We start from the raw sequence: 24,912 nt of genomic DNA, 5'->3' as shown, positions 1-24,912 counted from the left end.
TTTCTCAAAATTCATTAAAACTATTCCTTGGGTGGGGAACTGCATGAGCAGTGTTAGGAATATGAGGAATTCTCTGGGGAAGGGACTGTATTTTTTGTTCTGTGTTTGTGCAGCAGCCTGGCACAATAGAGTTGTGGTCTGTGACTTGGACTCCTAGGCGCTACTGCAATAGTAATAATAAATAATGAGAGAAACCAGCAAGAGTTCTTCTGTCTCCACCCCCATCTCCTCCTGGCTAGCTAGAATCTGTTTTAAGACCCAATATTAGACAAAAATATCAAGAACCATCTACTGCAATAGTAAAATAAACTACATTGATTTATCGTGCCCCTACAACCACTTCAATAGGATTTTTATCTTCCCACCATCCTTATTTACAAAATAAAAATGTAATGCAACGCTAGCTCTTGCCGTGGTAGATTGTAATGGCAGTGATTTCCCCCTGCTTCACTGCCACACCGAGTCCCTTCTCTCAATAGCCCATAGGCTGAACAGATGGTGTGCAATGCTTTTGAAGGACTGATATCATCATTTTTATTTCCAAACAGAGGGAATTCCCTAAATTTTTCACATTCCGTGCCAGAGATAAGGTAAGTTGTACAGTTATCAATGCTTTTCTCTCTCTCCATTTTAAACAGATATTTTTTCCCTTCTCCTACAACCATTCCAAACCTCTCTAAAAGAGGAGAGTGTCCATCTTTTCAAAACCTCATTGGGCAATTCTGAACATACTCCTCCCCCATTTATCCAGGCACTCACTATATTGACAGCTGAGGCCAATGGGAGTTATTGGGTCCTTAGTCATTTTGAAATCAGATCACTTATTTAGGTGTCTAACTATGAATTTAGAAGCCTAACTTTAGGCTCCTGTTTTTGAAAATCTTAGCCATAGTGATGCAAAATTACTAAAATGACTCCACTGATAAATTTCATGTCATCCCACTGATTGCACTTGCCTGCACATTCCATGACATGCTGTCTAGTCCAAGGCAGTGCTTGTTCTGAGAACCATAGCTGTAGAAACAGAGTATGCTTCAGGGAAGGCGGCAACTTGGGGTGTTGTCGATAGAAGGATCTTCCCTTTTTCCAAAAAGAAGGCATCTTACCCAAAGTGGAAAGCATGAGAATTGCTGTGCTTTGGTTTTTGTTCTACTCTCAACGTGCAGACAGTTTCAATACGCACCTCTTAACACTAATGGCTCTGGTGCATCAGACCTAAAGTTTTATGGCAGCTTCATTGAATTTTTAGCTTTCTAATTAATTAAATATGAAAAATCATAATAGGAACAGTGTGGTGTACCCGTTATTTATTTCTGTATTGACCTTTATTTATTTTACATTATCCTCAAATTTTCTGTTTTCGACATGCCCAAGATGTTTGTGGTGGTAACAAAGGGTTGATGCTGGAGGTTTGCACAGCTAGGTAGGGTTGGCTGGAGCATTTGGCATCTCTGAAGATGGGAGGCAGTTTGCGATTGTGGGATATCAATATTAGTTGAATGTTTCTGCTAAAATGATCAGGAGTGAAACAGTTCACCATGTTGACACTTGAGGTTTCAGAATTGGATCATTGAAATGAATGGGGCAGTTCACACCCTAAAGAATTGTTGTTTCAAGCCATCTGCAGACTCAGGAAGACACTGCTGCATCAGTTACACTCATTTCAAGATTTGCTTTGCAATCCTGAGGGCTAGAAACATGTTTTTTAATAAAAAACAAAACAAACAAACATCCCCTGGGTCAGTCTCCCTCCTCTTCCCCCCCCCCCAAAAACAAAACAAAACAAAAACCCAACCCCAACAACAACAAAAAAACTGAGTCTGGAGTACAATTTTGCAGTTAGGGATAGAATCTGTTGTAAATTCTATCACTGTAGAATGACAGAATACACGGGACCCTGCTATTGTGACTGGCAACGCTAGCCATCACTAGTGTCTCAGGTCAGTAGATTTTTATACAGTTCTCTCCATCTTACCAGATCCAGCTTCTTACCTGACTTTTCCCTTTTTATTCCCTTTGTGCTCTTCTCTTTCCAGTTTGAAGAAGATAGGATCTACCGTCATCTGGAGCCAGCTCTGGCTTTCCAGTTAGAGCTGAACCGAATGCGAAACTTTGATCTCACCGCCATTCCATGTGCCAACCACAAAATGCACCTGTACCTGGGAGCAGCTAAAGTTGAAGTGGGCACTGAGGTGACAGACTACAGGTTCTTCGTGAGGGCTATTATAAGGCATTCAGACCTGGTTACCAAGGTAGGTTTCCTGATGTGGGAGGTCTATTTCCAAGGTTGTATGTGAAAAATATGTCAGAAGTTCGTGTGTGTGTAAACTCTATAAACTCACTGCCTTCTACTGGATGGCATATTACAGCTTCTGACTCATGTCTGATAGCACCTAACATTTCAAGTATCCAGGTTCAGACTGTAGGTGGAGTGTCAAATCCATAGTAACTCCACTGGAGTTACTCCAGATTTATGCTGGTGTAACGGAGAGCACAGTTTGACCAGATATCTGAACCAGGCACCATCATCAATGTCTTTGGAAGGAAGACTCGGGTATGCTGGAGAGTTGTACAGCGCACTGAAATGGATTTCACCTTTTTTCTGTGTCGGATTCTGCTATGGTCTTTTGCAGCCTACTGAACCTGTGTTTGGGGCTGAGGGAAGGCTAGCGGAAAGTAAATAACCTTTTGGCAATCTCCTGTAGGAGGCCTCCTTTGAGTATCTGCAGAATGAAGGGGAACGCTTGCTTTTGGAAGCCATGGATGAGCTGGAGGTGGCCTTTAATAACACCAATGTGCGCACTGACTGCAACCACATCTTCTTAAACTTTGTGCCTACTGTCATCATGGATCCATCTAAGGTACATGTCCTCCACTTCTCAGCTGCCTGTTACTCCTTGGATGAATCTCACTGGAATGGAGTGTTCTGTAGGTCTTAAGTTAGAGTACCAGCTATCAAAGATTGTGTAATATACAAATTCCACCTGCTGTTTCGTAGGGAAAGCAGAGGAAATCTGTATTCTACACTGGAAGGTGGTAATGGTGTGTGTGGGGGGTCATATTAGGTATTCTAATATTCTGGAGTAATTTTTCTTTTCTGTTGGAAGCCATGTAAAAATTGAGACTCTGGGAAGAGCCAATAGTGAATATCGCTCCCAAGGAATATGAGATTGAATAACACTTAGGGGAATAATGGCATTGATTAGCCTAGATGGCGGGGACAGGTTTACAAGCCCTTTAATTAAAGTGGTCATAGGCACTTGCCCTAGTTTCCCAGAGGCACTACAGGTCTCATTTTCAGAGGTGCTGAACATCACGGTGCCCAGGGACTTCAGCAGGAACGGAAATGTTCAGTAGTCTCCTAATCAGCCCGTGAGTTTGCAGCACTGACTGCCCCCGAACAGCCTTGGAAAAGAGGATTTTGGAGAGAATATTAGAAACTGCTTACAAATTGTCTTACTTTAATATGCGCTATTTACCAACAGGAATATATTATAAAGTTTAATAAAACAGCCCAGGAACAAGCTTAGAGTGGTAATTGCTTTGTTGATTTAAGGCACTGTACTGTACGTGCAATGAAACATGGTTATTGTGCATATAAATGTGACTTAACTGTTTACCACTCTGAGTGCTTTCGTGCATCTCATAATTCTCAGCTATGAGAAATGTTTGCAGTAGGTGAGAGAAGAAAATTCAATCGAGGGGGCGCAGTGGGCCCACTGCACTGTGATATTGCTAGTGCGTAAAAGACTAACCTTTAGGCTCTCTGCCGTTCCCAAATTTTATTGGTTTATGTATTTTTAAAACACGGTTGTAAAGTGAGTTGGTGAAACATTAAGCTCCTGCGTCACCAGTGGTACATAGCCAGGGATTCCCAAACTGTGGTGTCTCTCGTTTTGATCCAGAGGGAGACTGGAAGCATGGTAAAATGACGCTCACCGCCTGCTTAGGGACTTTAGTGCTCTTGCTGAGTGGAAGCATCATTCCAGCCTCAGAAGGAGCTATCAGCGGGTGTAAGGTCTGTACTGCATTCTTGCTGCTCCTGCAGTATAGAGTATAAATGGAGGGGAGAGGAAAGAAAGGAAAGTGGTGGCAATTGAAGAGGTGGGCAGGAAGCCTTATTAGCCCACACTTAGGTTATCCTGAAATTCTGAATGCTGGCCTCAGGGAAATGAGCCATTCCCCATGTGTGGGTAGGGTCCAGCGTAGTAAGGAGGAATAATAAAGGGGTGGATATATCCACAGCAGAATGGCGGTGCAAACTCACTGTTCTCTGTGTACTAAGATTGAAGAGTCTGTGCGGAGCATGGTGATGCGCTATGGAAGCCGCCTTTGGAAGCTCCGCGTCCTCCAAGCAGAGCTGAAAATTAACATTCGCTTGACGCCAACTGGAAAGGCAATTCCCATCCGTCTCTTCCTGACCAACGAATCTGGCTATTACTTGGACATCAGCTTGTACAAGGAGGTGACGGACTCCAGGACAGCACAGGTACAGCTCGTGCAGGCCTGGAAGCGAGTACTACAGAATGTGGTCTTTAGGAGGGTTTTTGTTTGTTGATTTGTAAGCCTGATCCAAATACCGAAGTGATTTATTATTTGATTTATTATTGTTTCAGTAAATAAAGAATTGTGATTCTAGAGAGAGGTAACATAGCTTTGTAATGACTCATCAAATAGGCACGTGAGTGTGTAAAACACATAACTGTGTCATGCGGCGGTATGTAGTCTAGCCATTTGCATACAACTTGCTTTGTTCATGTAAACACCTCTTTTCCCTTATGGAAAAGTCCTTTGGAATTAGAAAATATCATCTTTGTATACACTATTGGAACTATCCTGTAGAATTTAATAGAAAATTATATCCCTGCTGTATGTTTATGCAGGATGGTTCAAGAAATCCATAGAAAGGATCTCGTCCTCTTCTGTAGGAACAATGAATAACTCCTAGGGGCCCATGTGAAATTTCTGGAGAACCTTACTGTAGTCATATTTATTAAACTGGGTAGGACTTTAACATGAGGGTTGTGTACGTACTAATCTTTGTTTGTGTATGGCTTACTCGTATTCTACTAAGGCACTTAACTATTTATTAAAATGTGGATCTTGGAAATGAAAAATATTAAAATATAGAAATAAGTTTATATTCTGACTGCAGTAACATCTCTGCCATGTTGTAGTAGCAACAGAATAAAGCCTTTGGACAGTGTTTGTGTCAAATACAATGTGCTGAGTCACCATTTTTCCTTTTTCTAAATCTTTCCTGCAAGCTGCTTGGCCATGCAGTCTCTCCTGGTCTAGAGATCCTAGTATAGATAATGTTTACATGTTTTTGAATGGACCAGGGAAAAGAAAAGGACATTGTTAATCTGCAGTGGCTCAGCTTAAAATTTAAGTTTTGTTAGCCATTTGCCAATGTGACATTTCCTTTTGCATTCTGTTTCTGGTGAGATGGTCAGAAAAATATCCCCATAAGGCATGGATTTTCTTTTTTAAAATGTTACGTTGGGGGGAAGGGAGGAGAATCTTTTTGTAATTTTCACATTTGATGGTTTTTTTCAGAGTAAATTTAAATGTTTCAATCAAAACATTCTAGGGACAAGGGATGGTTTTAATTAACTTTCACAATAAATTTAAGGCAGATCTGTTCTTGTAAAACTAAGATGGCATCCTGAGATGTTAATGTTTTTGGTAAATGTTTGTTTGTTCTTAACTTTTTTTTTTTAATCTTTATCTAACAGAATTCTTTTAGATTTCGCCCTTGTATGGTTCTAAAGAGATTAAATTTAGATAGTGAATCCCTGGCTCCCCTTTTTCAGCCCAAGTAGGAACTCTGGTTTAAGCCAAGATCACACCCAAACAAGTTTCCCTGTTTTATTATAGCATTAGTGGCTTTGGCATCCCAAGAGGTTTGTTAGAAGAGTTCAGGATCCATTGCTGCATACAAGCAAGTGCACCTGGTGCTTGGATGCTATGATGACTGTAGTAGTGTGGAAACCTAGATCGATAATTTACCTTTGGCTTCTTTGGTGAAGTCAGGAATGGAACCAGGTCTCCTGTTCCCCAGTCCTGTGCTCTACCCGCTAGAAACACTACTTCCTGAATGGCCCAATCCAACTCCCCGTGAATCAACTAAAAGCCTCTCACTGACTCCAGTGGGAGTCGGATTGAGCCCCAAATACAGTAAAAGCCTCTTGATTACTGCACGACGGTAAGCACTTGTTTTCCTGATTAAATAGCTCTCCTGCCAAAGAAGCTATTTTTAAAAGACAAAACAACCCGTAAAGACTTAAGAATGATGTAAAATATTATATTGACTAAAACCACAAAAATCAATACTATTTACTGAATTCCATCTCTGTTTCAAAACTCTCTCCCCACCGCCCCCACTCACCCCCCCTTCTTCTTTTAATCTTTATCCAGCAACATCTGTATAAAGGAACTGGAGCTTGGAACATCAAATTTTATGATAATTCTGTTAAGAACAGCTTAATCATTTGGCTTCAGCCAAATGCGTCCCTATTAAGCAGGGCTTAATCTAATGTTGTCCCAGTTAAGCAGCACTCCTTGCAGCTCAATATCATTAGTTGAAATAGATTTTCGTTTGGGATTTCCAGTGGATCAATTCCTTTGGTGATGCCCCATCATAGTGGGCCCTTCCTATTTAAGTGAGTCCTGACTGAGTGGACTGTAAAGCACCATGAAGTATGGCAGCTGAAAACTCATGTCACTGCTCTGGGAGAATATTTTAAATGTGTAATATCAAAACTTCAAGCCAAATGACATATGGCAAGTCTTGAACTAGCTTCCACAATCAATCAGCAGAGAGATGAATGGTGTTTAGCTACTGTACTTACACTGTACTGTATTTATGCTATTCAGCAACATAAATAATAGCGATTCTCTCACTGCTGTCATGGGATATTCTCATACTCAGTCCACAGAGTCACGCTGTCAAAGGAGATGCTGGTGAATGCGAAATCACCAAAGTTATGGATGGTCAGTCTTCTCTGCATGCCGATTTATGGCCATGTACTCTTTCCTACCAGTGTGATATTGTTGTAATACGTCAGTGATGTACAGAGTTGTACAGTAAAGGCCCAGCCCTGCCTGAATAGGGTGGTAGTGGGTGTTGGAACAGGTCACTGTGAGATGTGTGGGCATTGCCATCTTTTGAGGGAACACAAGCAAGTCCATTCAAACTAGCATATCCTGTTGAAGTGTATTCAATAAAGTATGGATTCTGATGGGGACATCTCCCCTGAGCTGATCTGGTTGCTGGATCTCAGGTTGCCTTTCTTTACGCTGGTCATGTTTTCTGCTGCAGATTATGTTCCAGGCGTACGGCGATAAACAGGGACCACTTCATGGCATGCTGATCAACACCCCATATGTGACAAAAGACCTGCTCCAGTCCAAGAGATTCCAGGCACAGTCTTTAGGGACGACGTATATCTATGACATCCCTGAGATGTTCCGGCAGGTAAATCTTCCTTGGCAGGTCTCATGGGTGTGTTTCTAGAGTTTTGTACCAGCAAAGGTTGCCCTCGTTGCTCATCCAGGGAGCCTAGCAGCTGGAGCCATGAAACTCCATGCTGGAGCCATGAAGTTGACAAGAAAGCCACGTAGCTAGAGTTCCTGCACATCGCTGACAGAAGGGTCGTGTGGACATCAGCCACCACAGTGATTAGAGTCAGTCTTAACAAAAACTTCTCTCTTCATCCTTACAGTCTCTGATTAAACTCTGGGATTCTATGAGTGAATATGCATTGCTGCCAACGCTGCCGTTGCCTTCTGATATGCTAACGTATACTGAACTAGTATTGGATGATCAAGGTCAGCTGGTGCATATGAACAGGCTGCCAGGAGGAAATGAGGCAAGTTACTTTCTAAAACTACCCCCCCCCCCTTCTCATCAGGAATACCTTGTGGTTATAGACTGGATTTGAAAATGTACCAATCCAGGCTCAAAAGCTACTTGTGCTTCTTTCAGGGGGGGAATCTTTCTCTTGAAAATGAGATTTTTTTTCTCTCTTTGACGATGAATACCTTCCATACGATCAGAACTTTAACCTCCATAGGAAATTATGGTTTAGTTTCAAATTTGTGCTAAAGCTATATTTTTTCCTTCATAATCAAAAGGGGCACAGTTCAAGTATTTCTGGTAGCTAGAGTTTATATTTTAAAATTTTTTGTACAAAGCTAAATAGATACGTTTTTGTTCACTTAAAAAAAAGAGGGAGAACTAATTTTATATATCTTCTATTTAAACATTCCCCTGCAGTGTTTGGGTAATAAACTGGCCAAGTGTGTGCAACATTGCCCTCTAGTGACTGGTCCTCTAGAGAACAGGAGTGTACTACTGCTACTAGCCTAATGGAGTTACTCTTAGGTCAAGTCTATGCTGAGATGTTGGAAGTCCAGACTCCGCTCATGACCTGCTGCTGGTGGTGGTGACTTTTGCAACCCAGAGATTGCAGGGTTGCCCTAACCGGAAAGTGCAATTAACTAGTACAAGCGTGAAACTGACCAGTTCATTTTCATTGTCCAAATTAAGTGAAGTGCAAAAAGTAAATATATATCTTCAGTTTTCTAATTTTAAACAATCTAAGATGGTAGTTGCATTCATTTTTTTTATATGATTGTTAAACTAACAGTATCCCTTTAACCAGATATGTAAACTTAAGACTGGCAAGAGTCTCGTTCCTATATCAAAACCATTGGGAGGAGATAGTAGGTTATTCCAACAAGGAAACAAAGAAGTTCAACAGAGGTTTGCAGCAATGTTTACTGCATCTCTCTTTATAAGCCCTTTGTCAGGAAAAGGCTTTGAATCTGAATTTTCGAGTCAAACCCAGTCAATAAATGGAGATGTAAGGAAGTTTTTTCCGCTGCTGCTGGGCATACAGGAAGACTGGTTTCACTAATGTAATTAAAACCCCAAATGAGATTTTTTTTTTGTTGGTTAATTTTGTGTTTTGTTTTTTTTTATTTTTTTTTGCCCAGAAGTCCACGGCCACAGTGCTGTGCAGAGCCTCTTGCCATGATCTTTCTCTTTCTGTCCGCATTTCTCTCTGCTCTCGTTCTGTGTTTGAGTGGGTGGAGACTGGGGGAATAGCGAAGTCCCTGAGGGACAGAGCTCTGTTCTTGCTGAAATTACAAGCATAGAGCTGCCTGGGCATGAACATGTAGTGTTTACTCTGCCAGTATGAATACAAATAGTCTTATTATACGAGATTCTGTACCCAAAGACCAAAAAAAAATTAGTAGTTTTTTTTAACCCTTGAAAGACTTAGTTGTGCCTTGTGTGGGAACAAGTGACATAGCAGCACGGAGAGTCCTGCGGTTGCTATACAAATAATGCCCTGGTTAAAACTCATCTGTATGATGCTTTTACGCTATACGTTGAGTTGTTTGAAAATAAGGCAAGAATTCAGTCAACCCGGAGACGGTATTTGGAGCGTTTGTCCCCACCTTTTGCTGTCCAGATGCTTTGAAGATGATTGAGAATGGAAGTATGTGGCCACATTCTGAGACGCGTCTCGGTGACTCCATTGAGTTTGCACGAGGGAGTAGCCCAGTCCAGAATCTTCCGGTGCATGCTCTCTGTCTCAACTGAAGCAGAGAGAGAGACTGAAGACTCCATTTCTCTCCTTTCCCAGAGAGGTTTGTGGCTAATGCTCTGGGCAGCTTGTAAACTATGTCAGCCAAGCCAGTTCTCTAACAGATTAGTTACAGTAGGACAATGTACAGTGAAAATGAGGTTTGAGGTGTTGGTATCTTATTCTGTTACTAGCAGCCAAGGGGACGCAATAGGGCACCTTCACTGGAGAAGTGGCCAATCTAAGGAAGGGGTTTCAGCAGTCAAAAGTCTGAAGGACAGGTGACACTCAAGTGATGACAAGCTGTCGAACAGATGCATTCCTCTGTGCTGCATTCACTGTATCAGGGAGAGCTGACTTTAGGTTTTTACGGTTTAATTTGTTTTAGCTGAGGAAACAGATTTGTCACAAGCCTGCACTCAAGCTCCTCACACCCAGGAAGATGGCAAGTGGGAGGGGAGGAGGGACAGTTGAGGTTTGATTCTTCAGCTTCATCTCTGGAATGGAAAAGGCAACCTGGATAAAACCAAGCTGACAGGCGTGTTTAAAAAGGAGAGGCAGTAAATAGATCCATGCTGCTTTTCTCACAAATAAGAGGAGTCCCACAGATGCTGCACAGAAATTATGCAGACTGTTACCTACCAGGAACAAAGGGTCCTTGCTGTCACCCACCTTTGTGGGAGAAGCTTGTGGTTCTGGTTTAGGTAGGCATTGTCCAGGAGACACAGAAGAGAGGAAAATACAACATTTTTAACCGGTTCTGCTCCTTGTTTCAGACACATTTGAGAATTAGCCATCTTTTCACCAAATACATTTCTTTTGTTCTCCAAACTTGTCTGAACGCATGTGAGAGGATACATTAAAATAAACGCACTCTCCTTTAAAATGATAAAGTTGATAAGACTTGTTGCATAGTGAATCGTGAATGGAAGGCAATGTGGCTAAAGGAGCGAGCACCACGTGGAAGTTAGACCTCTTAGGTCCTTGTCATTGGGCCCTTATTGTCTGGGTCTCACTTTCTTCGCTGGTAAAATAGGATAGTACTGCCGTAGCTCAGGGTGTTGTGAGGATTAATTAGTTTAAAATTTGTAAAAACAAAATCACAAACCTTAGACGCTGTGATTACTGTATCAGTGCTAGGTGTTACATTGCCGTGCCACGCAAGCAGAGGATGTCATTGAAGCGAGGTGATATGCTATCATGGTGAAGGCGGATGCTTTTTTTCCCTTCTGTTAACTTGGGGGCAAAGTCTGAGTTGAATTTAAAAGTTGGTTGAAATGAGTAAAAGTGGAGGGAGGATGAGGAGTACTATTAGGGCCTGACATAAATTTCAATTTTTATTTTCCTTCTCGAACCCCAGAAAATGTCTAAATAAGGCTGCGAAGGTAAATTTTCCTCAGCCCCACAGCTTTATAAAACAGCTTTATTTGTTTCTGCGTGATTGGTGATGGGAAAGAGTCTTTCTTCTCAAGTTAGTCAGTTTGCAACCAAGCCATGTTGGCAATGACTGAAAGTCACAACCATTGGATAGCTGGTTTGGGAGACATTTGGTGGTCTCAGTCCAGATCTCAGTGGATAGATAATCACATCACAAAAATCTCCACCACGTTTGACAGTAATTCTCTCCCTTGCTGGCAGACTCAACGAAAAGGTCAAGGACTTAATGGACTATGAGATGGAGCTCAGCACTCATTCCTAGAGTTGTTCCTGCTGGCCTGGGGATGAGATGTCTTGGTGTAGGGTAGTGTGGGGGAGGTTGCATTGCTGCTGGCCGGGCTGTACCTGTTCTCTGGCTACACAGAAACTGTTAATCTCCGGGGCTTTCAAGACAGTGGTGCCTTTCTGAAGTCATTTTTCCATTCAGACATCCAGACAAAGTTCTGAGTGGTGTCTACTGACTCTTTGAATGACTTCCTGGAGAAGTGGACTTTGTCCAGAGTTTTCTTCTCAGTGTCCCTTTCTCTGGATTCCTCATTTTGACCCTGTGACCTGCACCCCCATCTCTATTTGTTCATTTTTGTCCCCAATAATCAGTTAAGTTCAGGGTTCTGTGGCCCCTCCTAAACCTGAGAGGTGTGTGCCTTTTGTTCTGCTAGGCTCCACCCACCCTCCCAGGATTTAAATAGACTGGCACTAAATTCACAACAGCATAAAATTCAAAACTCTTTTGGAGCTAATTTGCTAATACAGGTTTGTTAATGGCAGAAAATGTGTATGTAGGAGAGCCGAAGAAGGTCTAGCACATGGAGAATAAAGTCATAGCAGCCAGCAATAATTCCACCATATTGCCTGGCAAGTTGGAGCTAAGACTGTGACAGTCTATGGGACAAAAGTCACAAATGGGAACATGTCAAAAACTAAGTGCCAGTTAGGTGGATGCTCAGGATGCCTCAGAATCAGGCCCTAACATGGATAGACACATGGCACTGAAATTTGTAAGTTTAAATAAAAACATTGCATGATTGAAAAGAAAAATATTGCGTTGCAAAAATTTACAAACAAAAATCTCTCAGCTAGTGAAGGTTTTAAGTTCAGACAGTTGATAAGTTTGTTTACATTCCACCACAAGTTTTTTTTAAACTAACTCCTGCTAGTTTGTATCTTCACTTTAAAAAAAAAAAAAAAAAAATCTGGACTGTTCAAAGTTCAGTCCAGCAAGGTGCTGAAGAGTTTCTGCAGAGGGTGTTCTGGGGGTCGGGGGTGTCCCTTTGGCAGCAGCGGGGGCTGGAGGTGCTCCGAACCATGCACGCTTGGAATACAGATTGATGTGGTTTTATGGAGAACTTTGCATGTTTATATGTAGGTGTATGGCTGACCATTGCTCTCTTACAGACTGTCTACCCTAGAAGTTTAACTGCCACGGCCGAAACTGTAACTCGAATCTCTAATATGATTCGATAAGTATGTTGTTCTGTTAGAAGGTGGATGACCCTAGCAGTGCCAGACAATGGTGTGTTAGCACAGGGAGATTTTTTACAGGATTTTTGAAAGGATCCAGCGGCTTCCATTGAGAGAACATTTAAAAATGTGTCTGTTTCATTGAGTAGCTCTTCTTAAAGTCTGGCCTATAGTTTAGAGTTGATAGTCTTAACTGGGGAGTTATATCAATCACCTCCTTCCAGTCTCATCAAGGAGTCCTATATTGAGTCTAAAGACCGGAGCTGACAGCCGGAGCCACGCTGCCTCCAAGTGGGGGAGACGGGGGAGAAGGAGATGCTCGAGCCTTGGCTGCCTCACAGAGAGAGATTGGAGGACGGGGGAAAGAGCCCTAGCCTGGATGGCGGGGCTCTGGCTGTCAACCCCGGAGTGGCGGGGCTCTGGTTGTCCGCCTCCCAGGTGTGCATGGCCCTTCTGCATGTGCCCCAGCCACCCAGGGCTGACAGCCAGAGCTTCTCTTCCCCCCCCCCCCCCCCCCAAAAAAAAGGCACACAGCTCACGCGCCCCCTTCCCCAATTCCCACACCTCCCTGGGGAGGCCTTCCCCTTCCCTTAGATCAGCAGTTCTCAAACTATCCAAAAAATTATATGAAATCCCACCATTAAAAAGGTGATTGTTTTTGTGGGCCATCAGGTCACTCTTCATGCTGTTAAGAGATTTCACTGCTCGTTTTTAAACAGGGGCATGCTTCTGTTTCACTAAAGCATTTTATAAACTTTTACCCAAATTCACCACCGCCCTCAGTCAGTGGAGTTGTGCCCCCTTATGACAGCAGTGAATTTGGCTCTCCAAGACAAGGAGATAATGGATCTAACTGGGACACCCCTGGTGCTGCCCCACCCCCAGTTCTCCAGCCAGATCACATGGAAATGTACATGGGAAGACAATGTCATTTTTCCCTCTTGACACTAGATGTCACAGTTTTTCCTTCACAGTAACCTGAGCTTGAGACAGTCTCTAATTGAAATCTCTAATTTTGTGAAGCATTTGCCAGCGTCCTTTCCATTGCATGTGGGAAGGTTTGGCCAGGTGTGTTACAGGACAGAACTAAGTAAAGGGCTAGAGGAACCCCTGTGCAGCAGCACCATGTGGTGTTTGGTGCAACAGAGGGATAGCTAATGAATTTCGTGCAGGGAAGGCTTAATGGTTAAACTGTTTTTATGCTCTGTGGATTCTATTTTGTTGCCTTGCATTACCCTTTCTTATGACAGGGTTTAGGGTATTAAAACCTCAGAGCTTGAACACGTATAGTAAACATGAAAGAATGTGTTGGGTTGCGTGATTACAAGGTCTGTAAAATAGCACAGGGCTGGAAGGGGAATGGAATAAGTTTGTCTGTGTGTGTTTACATTCACCCTCTCCTCCCCACCCCCATTTGTTTTATGACAATCACTGCAATTCTTTGTGTTTCAGAACTCCTCCCCTTGATAAGATTTGGGAACAAGCCCTCTATAAAGGCTCTTGGAGGTTGTAGACAGGGAACCTGGGCAACTCTTTCTACTGTACTCATTGGAAACAAGTCTAGTTCAGTTTCATTAGGTGAGCCTCCTGTCGCAGAATACCTTAGGCCTCATCGGTGCTTGGATACCTGGCGCTAATAGCGTAAGGACAGAATGGAACAGATTTTTTTGTTGAGAACTGTAGATGCCATTTTACTGAGAGATGAAAGTGCCTCGAAATGTGGAGTAGGACACATGAATTTAAAAGAACAAACGTCCTGAGCGTTGGTGAAAGCAAATCTTCTTCTTTTTTTTTTTCTTTCCCTTTTTATATGCCTGGAACATTTAATGTGTCTGTAAATTAATAACGGGTGTGAAGAGTAGACCTATTTAGTGGGTCTTTTTAAAGTCCATGTTAGGATTATAATGAATGGTGGGACGCATGCAGGTGACACTGGAATATGGGATTTTGAGCACAAAACTGCACCTTTCAACGGCAGTTCATGTTGTTAAAAGGAGAGGCCTCATAACTCAGATTGCCAAGGTCGGTTAATCCTCCATGCTGGTCAATTACTTCAGCATGCTATTTCTCACACACAGCATCATAGACAATAGTAACTTCTGTAACCCTCCTTTTATAAAAGGGGTGTGTGTATGTCTGGGTGGGGGTGTGTGTGTGTGTGAGAGAGAGCAGTGCTAATAGTTTAAGGGTTGAAAGCTTTGCATTCTAAACATCAATTTTCAGATGGTTATAACCTACTAAAATGTATTTTTGAGCTGGAACTTCTCATGTTTGGTCTTAACCAGGAAGTTAATTTTTGGAAGTATGTAAGAAAATCAATTCAGCCATTTTTGAGTTACCAGTGTTGAAAAAACAGACTCTTTCCAGTGGTTAAGATAATTTTATACAGTCAAGCTCTACTCTGGGCAATGCTTAACGCTATTCAAAAATACAGAAGAAAAAAATGTGTTTTTCTGTGCTGCCCTTCCTGTAAGGTTAGTTTTGCAAAGTTTTATACTTAAACCTCATCTCCCACACATACATATGTATATGTATATAAAAAACAAACAAACCCCTCTCTCTCTCTAGAGAGAAAGGAAGAAAGACTGACCTATTACTGCTGACATTTATTTTTTAGCTCAAGCAGTAGAAGTCTGTTCTGTGGGCCAGAAGTTGGAGATGCTGTTGCTGACCCATGTAGGGGATCATGGTTGCACGCAGCGCAATTTCTGTGGGTTATTTTCCCCTTCAGTCTTGTTGTTGAAAAAACAGACAATCATGCCACGTTCAGGATCCATCCTGAAGGCCTGTTCCAGCACCCACTGGAGTCAATAGACACTGGTTCTGGCTGGAATGAGGCAGAGGTTGCATGGGGAAAAAATATGTGGTGATGTAATTAAGAACCGCATCACAATATAGCTGCACGAGGAGGAATGAAAAGGTTGCATGGGTAATGTTTATTCTGTTGTTTCCTAACTTTTGAGAGCTTGACTTTGAAATCTTTAAATTTCCGTTTTGGTATAGATTTTGTATGATATGATATAGAATATGTAAAATACACATCTGTACACGCACGTATGGATGTGCATATGAAACGCGTGCGCACACACACGCACATAGTAGAATGGAAGATGAGGTGTGATTTGTGTAACCATGAAAACTCTAAGAGGGAAATGCTGTCTGTTATTTGTCAGCAAACTTTTAAAAAAGCTCTTAGCCCTGGTAGGGACATTTTCAGAGAGCCATGTCCAGGTTTCTGAATTTAAAAATCAAATAAATTAAAATTAAGCATGGTAAAAAGTTCACGTGATCGAACGTCATCCTTGTGCTGAGAGAAATAGTGAAATAACATGATTGCCATGGCTCATAAACGCCAATGCTGATGAATAGCAAGCTGTTCTAGTTTACATTAGATTTTGTGTCAACTACGTTTTCTTGAGGAATTACTGAACATGGTAGAAAGGGTCTTGCAGCGTCCCCCCAAGGTCCCTACCATTTGCATCCATGTCCCATCATTTCTTGTGTCTGCTGTGCTACTGTGAGAGAATGGAATCCTAGTTTCTTCCCGTTCCCTTTGGTATCTGTTGTCAACAGCTCTGACTGCCACTGGCAGTCAATTTGTAACTGAATCAGTGTGTGTATTACTGTTCACTTTGATAGCACAATTAACGTTGAAGTCAATTTTGGTGTTAATTTTAGGTCATGATTAGTGTTGACACTGTGTGTCAAACTAATGACATTTTAGCATCATGAAAATGAACATTAGTTAATATCACGTTTTTACTACCTGCTAACGGTTACATTAAGCCAAGATCTCCTGGGAGAGGGTGTGTATAAAATTATATATAGAAAACGTGTGCATGTAATATATATGTGTAATGGTATTCTGCATTGCTGGTGTTACTCAGGGAGCAAATGACATCTAAGCACTGCATCCTAATCACAGTTCGGAGCACCAGAAATAATGATCACTTCTGATCGGAGGCTGTGAATAATTCATCTGGTTTGATTTTCACGTTCTGTCCAGTGATACTTTTCAAACCAAATGTGTTTCTACAGAAGAATAATGGCCCCACTTCTTATGGAAATACTGTGGCACAAATCATTTCACCAACATAAAAACAGTTAAATAAGACGGTTCTTGTTTTTATTCAACCCCCCCAGCCCCTCCGCGCCCTCTCTCTCTCCCTCTTCCTGGTGCTGCGTGTGGTGGGGATCGAAGTGTGGCAAGACAAGCACTTCCAAACTGCTGTGGCTGTTTTCAAGATCCTATTTTTAAACCACCACCCCTCGCCATCACCCCATAATTGTTCTGACAGCGCTCTTAGGTGATTAGCCCAGCCTGCCTAATTAACCTGTGAACTCTCCCTTTTTGGCGTGCTGCCGTTAAGTTAAAAACCACATTTTTTTTCTCTAAAATAGAAAGCTCTCCCCTCCTACCCATAAATTTAAACAGCATATGAACCTTTCAAAGAAAAAAAATCCTTGGCTATCCCCTGTGTTTTTTATTATTAGCCAGCTAACACTGATGACCGTATGTGTTGGGGAATCAAAAAGAGACGTGAAATAGTATAGTGGCACGTTTGTGCTTTTTTATAGCATATGTTTGTTTCTGACTTTTTTTCATTACAAAACTATTTTCAAGAGTATATATAGTGACTTGGATATGAAAATTCATTGTGACCTAGTTCTATAACGCTACTCTAATACTCTCCAGCCATGGGGCAAAGAGAATTTGAGGTAAGGACGGGCATTACAGATTCAGAACCCCAGGTTGGGAAGCAAATCCAGTGCTTCTGTTCTGAGTTGCTTTGTATTGGTAGGAAGTATTTTGAGTATGGAGGCGTCTGTTCTAACATACAGAAATCATTGAGTTGATCTTGCATCCAGGGAGGCAGCATGGGACTTGACAGTTAGGACTCTTGGTTGGAAGCTGACTCTGACATTGGACCACTGAGAGACTAGGAGCAAGACAATTAATTAATTCCTCTGCGCCTCAGCTTACCTATCTGTAAACTGAGGATAGTAATAGCTTATCTTTGCAAAGCACATTATGAGCCATAGTGTGTGTGATCCTGTTTCCCCCTTTTGCCTGGCCGCAGGGAGGATTAAGGACCTAGTCTTACTGAAAGCTACTCCTGTAGCTTACGTGGGTTTGTGCTTGTGCGTTGGTGCCTAAGATTCCAGGTTTCATCCCTGCTAATGACCTTAGTCTGGCTGTAGCCAGGGCAGCCGTGGTTTGTTACATGAGGGTAGATGTCTGTGCAAAATATTAGTATTTCATGTGTCTTCTCTTGGAAGAAGTTTACAGTCCAATGTGTGTGCCATTTTTAGGAAAAGAAAACAAAAGGGAGTCTGGGCAAATGTCTCCCCAGAGTTAAAACTGGGATTTCTGCCGTATTTGGCCTCAGAACTTTTTGCGAAGTGCCCACTTCAAGTTTTTAGTTATCATATTAATTAGGAAATAAGGATTTTTTTTTTTTTTTTTTACTGTCTGAAATATAATGGAGGATTGAACTGATCTATGGCCAAACTTGTGTTTTTAAATTAAACTACCTGTGAGAGGGATGCCTTCTTGGGCAGCCCACAGCATCTTCGGGCTAATTCTGAAGTCTTTAACTCGGTGCTTACTCATTTTGATGATAATGATGATTTATAGGAAGTGTGCCCATCCTAAGTGCCAGATCCTGAGGTACTTAAATTCAGCCCATGACCACTCTCCCTGTAATGGTGAGGCCAGGAGGACAAAGATGATAAGTTGCAAGGTTTGGGGGTGGAGGTGGTTGCTGCTGAAATTGAAAAGGGAAATGCTATGGCTGCCTGGATTTATTTTCGATCAATAAGCTTGCCCTTTGGGCTCCTAGTAAGTTGTCCATGTGATCCTTGTTGTCTTTGCTGAGGCTTAGAGGTCTTTGGGGTGGCCAGCAGCTGCAGCGACTTGTTGTATAGCATTAAGGCTTTCCATTAATTTAGCAATAAGGTTGGTATTTGAGCAAAACATCCAGCTGACCTTTTGGGGTTTATGCTCCTGTCTCTGCAACTGATGCATATCTCTTGCCTCTAAACACTCTGCAGTTTGATGCTGAAACTTACTTGTACATCAGCAAATATTCAGAAACAGCAACATAATTACCCACCTCCCATCCCCAGTGCCGTATCAGTTAAAATAAGTGAATGAAATGGAGCCCGTAGGAAGGTGCACAGAAAGCTCCAACTTTCTGTTCGCCTGCGATCCCAGCTATTGAAAGGGAGGAGAAGGGAAAGGAGCTGTCAGATAGCTCTGATGGTTTTGGATAGCTGCCTGCATTTTCTCCAATGATCCTTTGATTAATTGCTCTGTCGGGCTTTTTTTTTTATGAAACTATTACAGTGTATATTATTGCAGATGTTGATTGGATCTTGTCTGTGTATTGTGCCCATTTTGATTTGTATTAAACACACATATCTATCTGCTACTTCTCTCCCCCCCCCCATCCCACCCCCCTTCTAGTTCATAATGCTCAGAATCCCAATACTGCAATACTGATTGCAGTGGATGTGCAATTGGCTTGAGGAATGTGTACTCAGCTTACAATCCTTGGGGCAGCCGAGACTGGGTGAAGCATGTGGCTTTCAGGGCTAGGCTGCTATTTACATCTGTTAATGGCGCTCCTTGATGGCCAGCTCCCCAGTGCGATTATACACAGAGGCTAAGAGGCGAGAGAGATGCAGGCTCCAGAAGTTGCTCATCTCCATTAGGCAGGACCAGGAGAGATCATCTGGTGATTTAAAGAAAAAAGAAAAAAATACTCAATAAAAACACATTACTTATACAGGTGAGCTTGCACAAAGTCAGGCTGAAGGCGAAAGAGCTGCACCGGTGTCTGTAGAAAGCAAGGGGACCGAGACAAAGAAATGCAGGAGCAGGGGGGAAAACAAAAGTAGAGAGAGTTGTGAAATAAAGGGATTAAAGCAAAGGGCAACGAGAGATGGAAAGGAGCCAATGAGTGTTATAGACCAGGAGTCATTCTGAAATGTGATTGACTGGGTGGCCCTGAAGAGATGGCAGGGACTCCTGTAAACAAACTGCACTGAAACAGAATGCTTCAACTAACCCCGTGTCCTCTGTGACACTGAATAAACTCCGCGAGAAGAGAGAAGAATCTTGCAGGATGTGTCTTGGAGCTATGGTAAATCCCTGAATGGATTATCTAGAATAGATGGTAAAGGGAGAAACAATGCTACTGACTGTCTTGGGTGGGAAGAATGCAGCAACACAGGGAAATGTGTTCCAGTGGCTGTGGTAGCAAGTGGAGGACTGGTTTTGCAGTCCTTACTCCAGCAATACTCTCAGTGAAGAATGCAGATTGAGAACCTTTATTGAGATCGCGTGTCCACAGTGCTGTTCTTTGTGGGTCCTCCCATACAATGCATGATTTCCATCTATGAGTATTGGAATATTTATATTGAAACTTGCTCCCCCCCTTTGTGTGACCACAGATTGGCATGGTGGCTTGGAAAATTACCCTCAAGAGCCCCGAGTGCCCAGATGGCCGTGATGTCATAGTCATTGGCAATGACATTACATACCGAATAGGATCCTTTGGGCCCCAAGAGGACCTGCTGTTCCTGAGGGCGTCTGAACTTGCTCGCACAGAAGGTATCCCACGAATTTATGTGGCTGCTAACAGTGGAGCAAGGATTGGTTTGGCTGAGGAGATTCGTCACATGTTTCATGTTGCCTGGGAAGACCCCGATGACCCTTATAAAGTAAGTAGGCGCTCGATCTCGGAGGCAGTAGCAGAACTATGGGATGTTCCACAGGCTAGTCTTATATTTACAGTAGCCAGTCCCTCTTCACAGAGGCGAGCTAAAGCTCTGCCAGACATTTAGGCCCAAAGTCAGCCTTGGCACTGGCTCACTAATTAGCAGAGTTACACCAAGGATGAATTCAGGCCCGATTTTCAGAGGTTCTGGGCATCCTTGACCTCAGCTGAAGTTGCAGGTGCTGAAAACCCCCTATTATTACCCCTTCTGGGTAAATATATCTCTTGGAAAGGTTTCTTTTTTTGGGTGGGGCCACAGGAGGGATTAATTGATGAGAATGAGTAAAACTAATTATTTGTCCCCACAGGGTTATAAATACTTGTACCTAACTCCTCAAGATTATAAGAAAGTCAGTGCCCTGAACTCAGTTCATTGTGAGCATGTGGAGGACGAAGGAGAATCCAGGTAAACTGTTGGGTCTAATTCTGGTTCGTTTTGGATATATATGAGGGATACCTGTCACTTCTTTGTCTGTTTTCTCTTCTCTAGACACCAGGGCATCCTGTAGCGCCCAGTCTCACAACACATTTTGCCCCATTATTACATATGGATTGTAGAACTAGAACAGGATAAAATGTTGTATTTTGAAATGCCTTATCAAATGTAGTAGACCAAATATTTTTTGTATTACATTAGTGCTTAGAAGCCCCTATCATGGAGCAGGGCCCCAATGTGCTAGGCACTGTATAAACACAAAGCACTAAGATGGTCCTGCCCCCAAAGAGTTTACAGTCTGAGTAAGGGAAGTGCCTTCTCAGTTGGAAACACTTAGTAGTGACAAGAGAACCCACTCAAGTGAATTTTTAACCCATTTTCATTCTATGGCATGGGGTGCAGCTGCAGAATTGTCCTTTCCAAAAGGTTCAATTTCCTACATACACGTCTATTCTCGGCAGCAGGCAGCACCTGCCCCCAGCGAGGTCACTCTTTTGTGTAGCTCAGTCAGCATTTCTTCCCTATGGTGCTGCTTTGGCTGTCCGTGTGTAGGCCTGTTCCTTGGTGTTCCGCAAGGCAGTGGGTTGAGCTGGTATATAAATCCTGGCCAGTTTCTGCACACTACTGTTTGCAGCCTTAATGATATTTAGTCATTTTCCACATTCTTAGCAGTGAATTGGTTTAGCAAATCCATTGGATCTTGTGTCTCAAAGTCTGTATGTCTCCCCCTCAGGTATAAGATAACTGATATTATTGGGAAGGAAGAAGGACTTGGAGTGGAGAACCTCCGCGGATCTGGGATGATTGCAGGAGAATCATCATTAGCCTATGAGGATATTATCACCATCAACCTGGTAATCCCCAACTGCTTTCTCTTCTTGCAACTTCATCTCCTATTTCAGCTGAAAATTTGACAGTGGAGTTCGGAACGTACATCTAGGGTCAGACCAACAGCTGATGTAAATTGGCATATTCCCGTGGATTTAGTGGAGTTATACCAATTAACAGCAGTGGAGGATCTGGCTGCTAAAATGTTTTCTTTTTGAAACCGTGAGGTGCATTTTAGAGTACGTTTTTAAATGCATTTGAAAAGCAAAGCAGCTCTAGTTTGACTTAGTGGTCTGTTCAATTAACAAGCTATTGCTTTATTTTATTTTGTTTTATAAAACACATTCATCATTCATTTTTAAATGAAAGCTTAGGTTCTGGAGCACAGTTCTGCAGTAAGAGGTAGATTCTGTGGCCACAGATTACACAGGGGCCTGAAGTAAATGCACCAGACTGCTTGGGTCAATGCATTTTTGGAGGTACAATAGGATATGATGCAAATTTGATTTGTATTTTTAGGTAACGTGTCGGGCAATTGGAATTGGGGCCTATCTTGTCCGGTTGGGACAGAGGACTATCCAAGTAGAGAACTCCCATATCATCCTGACTGGAGCTGGAGCCCTCAACAAAGTAAGTTCCATGCATCAGAATTCAATTTTGATCATGCTCTTTGGTGTTGACTGTGTGAAATGAATGCGTGCTTCTGTGGGACAAGCCTTTTCTTGCACAACCCACGCCCTCTACGATTGGCATGGTTTGGCCCATTTCTTGTCTGCAGAAAAGCCACAGACTGTATGGATCAGGGAGACTGAATTCCCTTCTCAATCCTGTGGACAGTGCCTCCGGTCCAGAGCTGAGCGATGGGGCAGTATGCAGGATGCTTGCACTACTTCTGCCTGTACTGCCCCTGTTTTGTGGCTAGAGGAGTTCAATCTCCAGGACTGTCACTTTTGCATCTAAATTCACTTAAAGAAAATAAAATCGAATGTGATTTATAGGAATGATGCTGTATTTGCGCTGAGAGAATGTGTCCTCCCCAGACCATAGTCTAATCTAATGTTGCCATTGTCTGCCTGAATCCAGTCCATGTTTTCCCCAGACAGCATTCTGCTCCATGGCGGTTCCTGTTTGGTGTGTGCTCTAGCACAGGTTTTCTCTCTCTCTGACTTGCTTGTGAGTCTGTTCTTGGCTGCTGTCTGGGTGCGCACAGTGGACAGAATGTTGAAAAAGAACAGTTGTGTTTAAAATGCGTCTCCCCCCCTCCCCAGTAGGGCTGAGGAAATGTAATAGTTGGAAGTTTGCAAACCTCTCCTGTGTTTGTGGTTTTTTTTTTTTCTGTTCATAGAATTAGTCCATTTGCGCAATTTTTTGTTTAATTGAAACCCATGGTGATTTTTTACAAGGATGACCCAGTGGATAAAAAAATCAGACATAATGTACCAGTGACTATGATGGTCAAAGAGATACTGACCCATTTTGAAAGGCTTTGTATTCAGTCTTCCATTGACTTCAGTGAGCTCATGCTAGGTTGCCTATGTTATATAACTGATACATTAGGCATCCGTGTCGTCCCCTCCTCCCCCCAAGGTACTTTAGGGGAAGGTCCTGAGACTGAGTCCCTTGATCAAGAGGGCCCAGTCATGGAGGAGCAGGTGAACCCTGTACATGTGATGTGATGATTGTTGAATCATCACATCACATGCTGGGCTGTGCTAGCCAGCCTCGCTTACTGGGGGTAGCTCAAATTCTTGAGAGTTTGGAAAGGAAGTTGGGATGGGCAGCTGGGTCAGTAGGGCCTTTTCAGAAGGTAGAATGTTTCCAGGGTTCTCTTAGTTTGGAGGAGCGACATTTTGGAAGGTGTGGGTCCCAGTCACCCTTAATCCCCTTCCCCAGGGTGTTGTGTAAATATGGATGGAGTGCTTTAGCATGTTCACGTGGGAGGGACTGCATTAATAATGATTATTATTAAAGGGATGGGACAGTTGGGCATCTCAGTTATTTTAGTGTCTTTTTTTAAAACTTTAAGCTCCAAGGAAACGTATTCACTTCCACTGCACGAAATGGCTCATGTTTCTTCCCAAGAGATGATTGTCCTTCCCTGCTGTCCCAGCTCCATTAATATCATGACCCCCCCCAACTCCCAGCCCATAACCCAGTATGAGCCCTGGCCACTCTGCCATTGTTCCTCCCGTCAAGGGCTTTGTTTACATGGATGTGAGGATTGCGCAGGCCTGAGTGTGTGTCTCCATTGTGCAGCTTTGTGCTTGGATGCTTGAGCACAAGCTGCGTTTCAGTGTTTCAAGGCGTGTCTGGCAAATAATGGCCACTACAAGGAAAATAGTCTCTCATTGGATAATTGCACTGAATAAAGAGGGCTCTGCGGAGAATTAAGCTGTGTTCCTGTCACCTCTGGGACACTCCAGCTTGAGCAAGCCCTTTCACAGGCACACCAGTGGAGGAGCGAGGGGTGCTTTTAAGATCCTTTTTAAAAAGATGAGCAAATTTGGTGCTCACTGAAGTGTCATATGTTGCCTGGTTCTAGCATTCGGTGCAGGCAGGTGCTGTGCAAGCTTCCCCAGGTGACACTGCTAATGCACTTAGAACAGAACAGATGATGAGGGCTATCTAGGTTCTTATACTGCACCCATCACCGTGTTAGCTGAACAGTTGGTAGTTCAGTGTCTCCCTTTGTTCCTCCACTCCAGTGGGCCCCGCCAGCTCTGGCAATAGGAAAGTTGTACCTGAAACTAAACCATGTATCTGAAAACTCCTGACTTTTGGGAGGCTTGGAATCTAGACTCACACCTGAATTTGGAGTAGTGTGACTCCCTGATAACTATGATCCTGATTCTCCTATCTCTGCTGTTCCAGTCATGCACCTCTTGAACAGGGACAGCTGTGTGCGTGAGCTACGTGGGACACGGATAAATGTCCGCTGGGGCTTAAACTGAGATGACCAAACCCATTCCACTTGAGATTTTAAACAGGGTTTGAACTAAGAGTCAAAGGCTAATTCTCTTAGATCACTGTACCACCAGAGCAGTGGCTGTTTCAGATTTATGCTCAGTATCCCACTTCTTATGTGCAGAGGAGAGAAACAGTTTGCCCTTGAATTCCAGAGGGAGAATTCATTTGAATTTTCCTTTGGCTGGTAGGCCGTGCGCCCATTAGCCAAAGACTGATTAAACAGGATCTTCCCTTGTAGCAGTGGAGAAACTACTCCGTGGCATGAAGTATCCTGTTTGTTTCGATCTTTGCTTATATAAAACTCTAGAAGGATCTTTGTATCAGTTTTAGTTTTGGCTCTCGGTGATAAGCAAGTGAGACTTACTGATGCTACTTATGTGGGATGGCTGGATTGAGGAGT

The 24,912-nt window shown here is 42.8% G+C and overlaps 1 protein-coding gene across 4 annotated transcripts in view; it reads left to right on the top strand.

Annotated features, from left to right (window-relative positions):
• The window catches only part of ACACA (acetyl-CoA carboxylase alpha), a 209,200-nt gene that overhangs the window by 112,535 nt on the left and 71,753 nt on the right, over positions 1–24,912 (top strand). For all 4 annotated transcript variants that reach the window (XM_048824490.2, XM_048824488.2, XM_048824493.2 and 1 more), the window contains 10 exons: positions 549–590; positions 2,037–2,252; positions 2,706–2,861; positions 4,286–4,489; positions 7,325–7,480; positions 7,728–7,874; positions 19,956–20,225; positions 20,590–20,687; positions 21,451–21,571; positions 22,065–22,175. In XM_048824490.2, coding sequence (XP_048680447.1) covers positions 549–590; positions 2,037–2,252; positions 2,706–2,861; positions 4,286–4,489; positions 7,325–7,480; positions 7,728–7,874; positions 19,956–20,225; positions 20,590–20,687; positions 21,451–21,571; positions 22,065–22,175 — 1,521 coding nt within the window. The remainder of the gene's footprint in view (positions 1–548; positions 591–2,036; positions 2,253–2,705; positions 2,862–4,285; positions 4,490–7,324; positions 7,481–7,727; positions 7,875–19,955; positions 20,226–20,589; positions 20,688–21,450; positions 21,572–22,064; positions 22,176–24,912) is intronic.

The sequence above is a fragment of the Caretta caretta genome, chromosome 17 (genome assembly GCF_965140235.1).
Source record: "Caretta caretta isolate rCarCar2 chromosome 17, rCarCar1.hap1, whole genome shotgun sequence".
Taxonomy (NCBI): Eukaryota; Metazoa; Chordata; order Testudines; family Cheloniidae; genus Caretta; species Caretta caretta.
The sequence above is the reverse complement of the archived record's forward strand: the minus strand, read 5'-3'. Positions and strand labels throughout refer to the sequence as shown.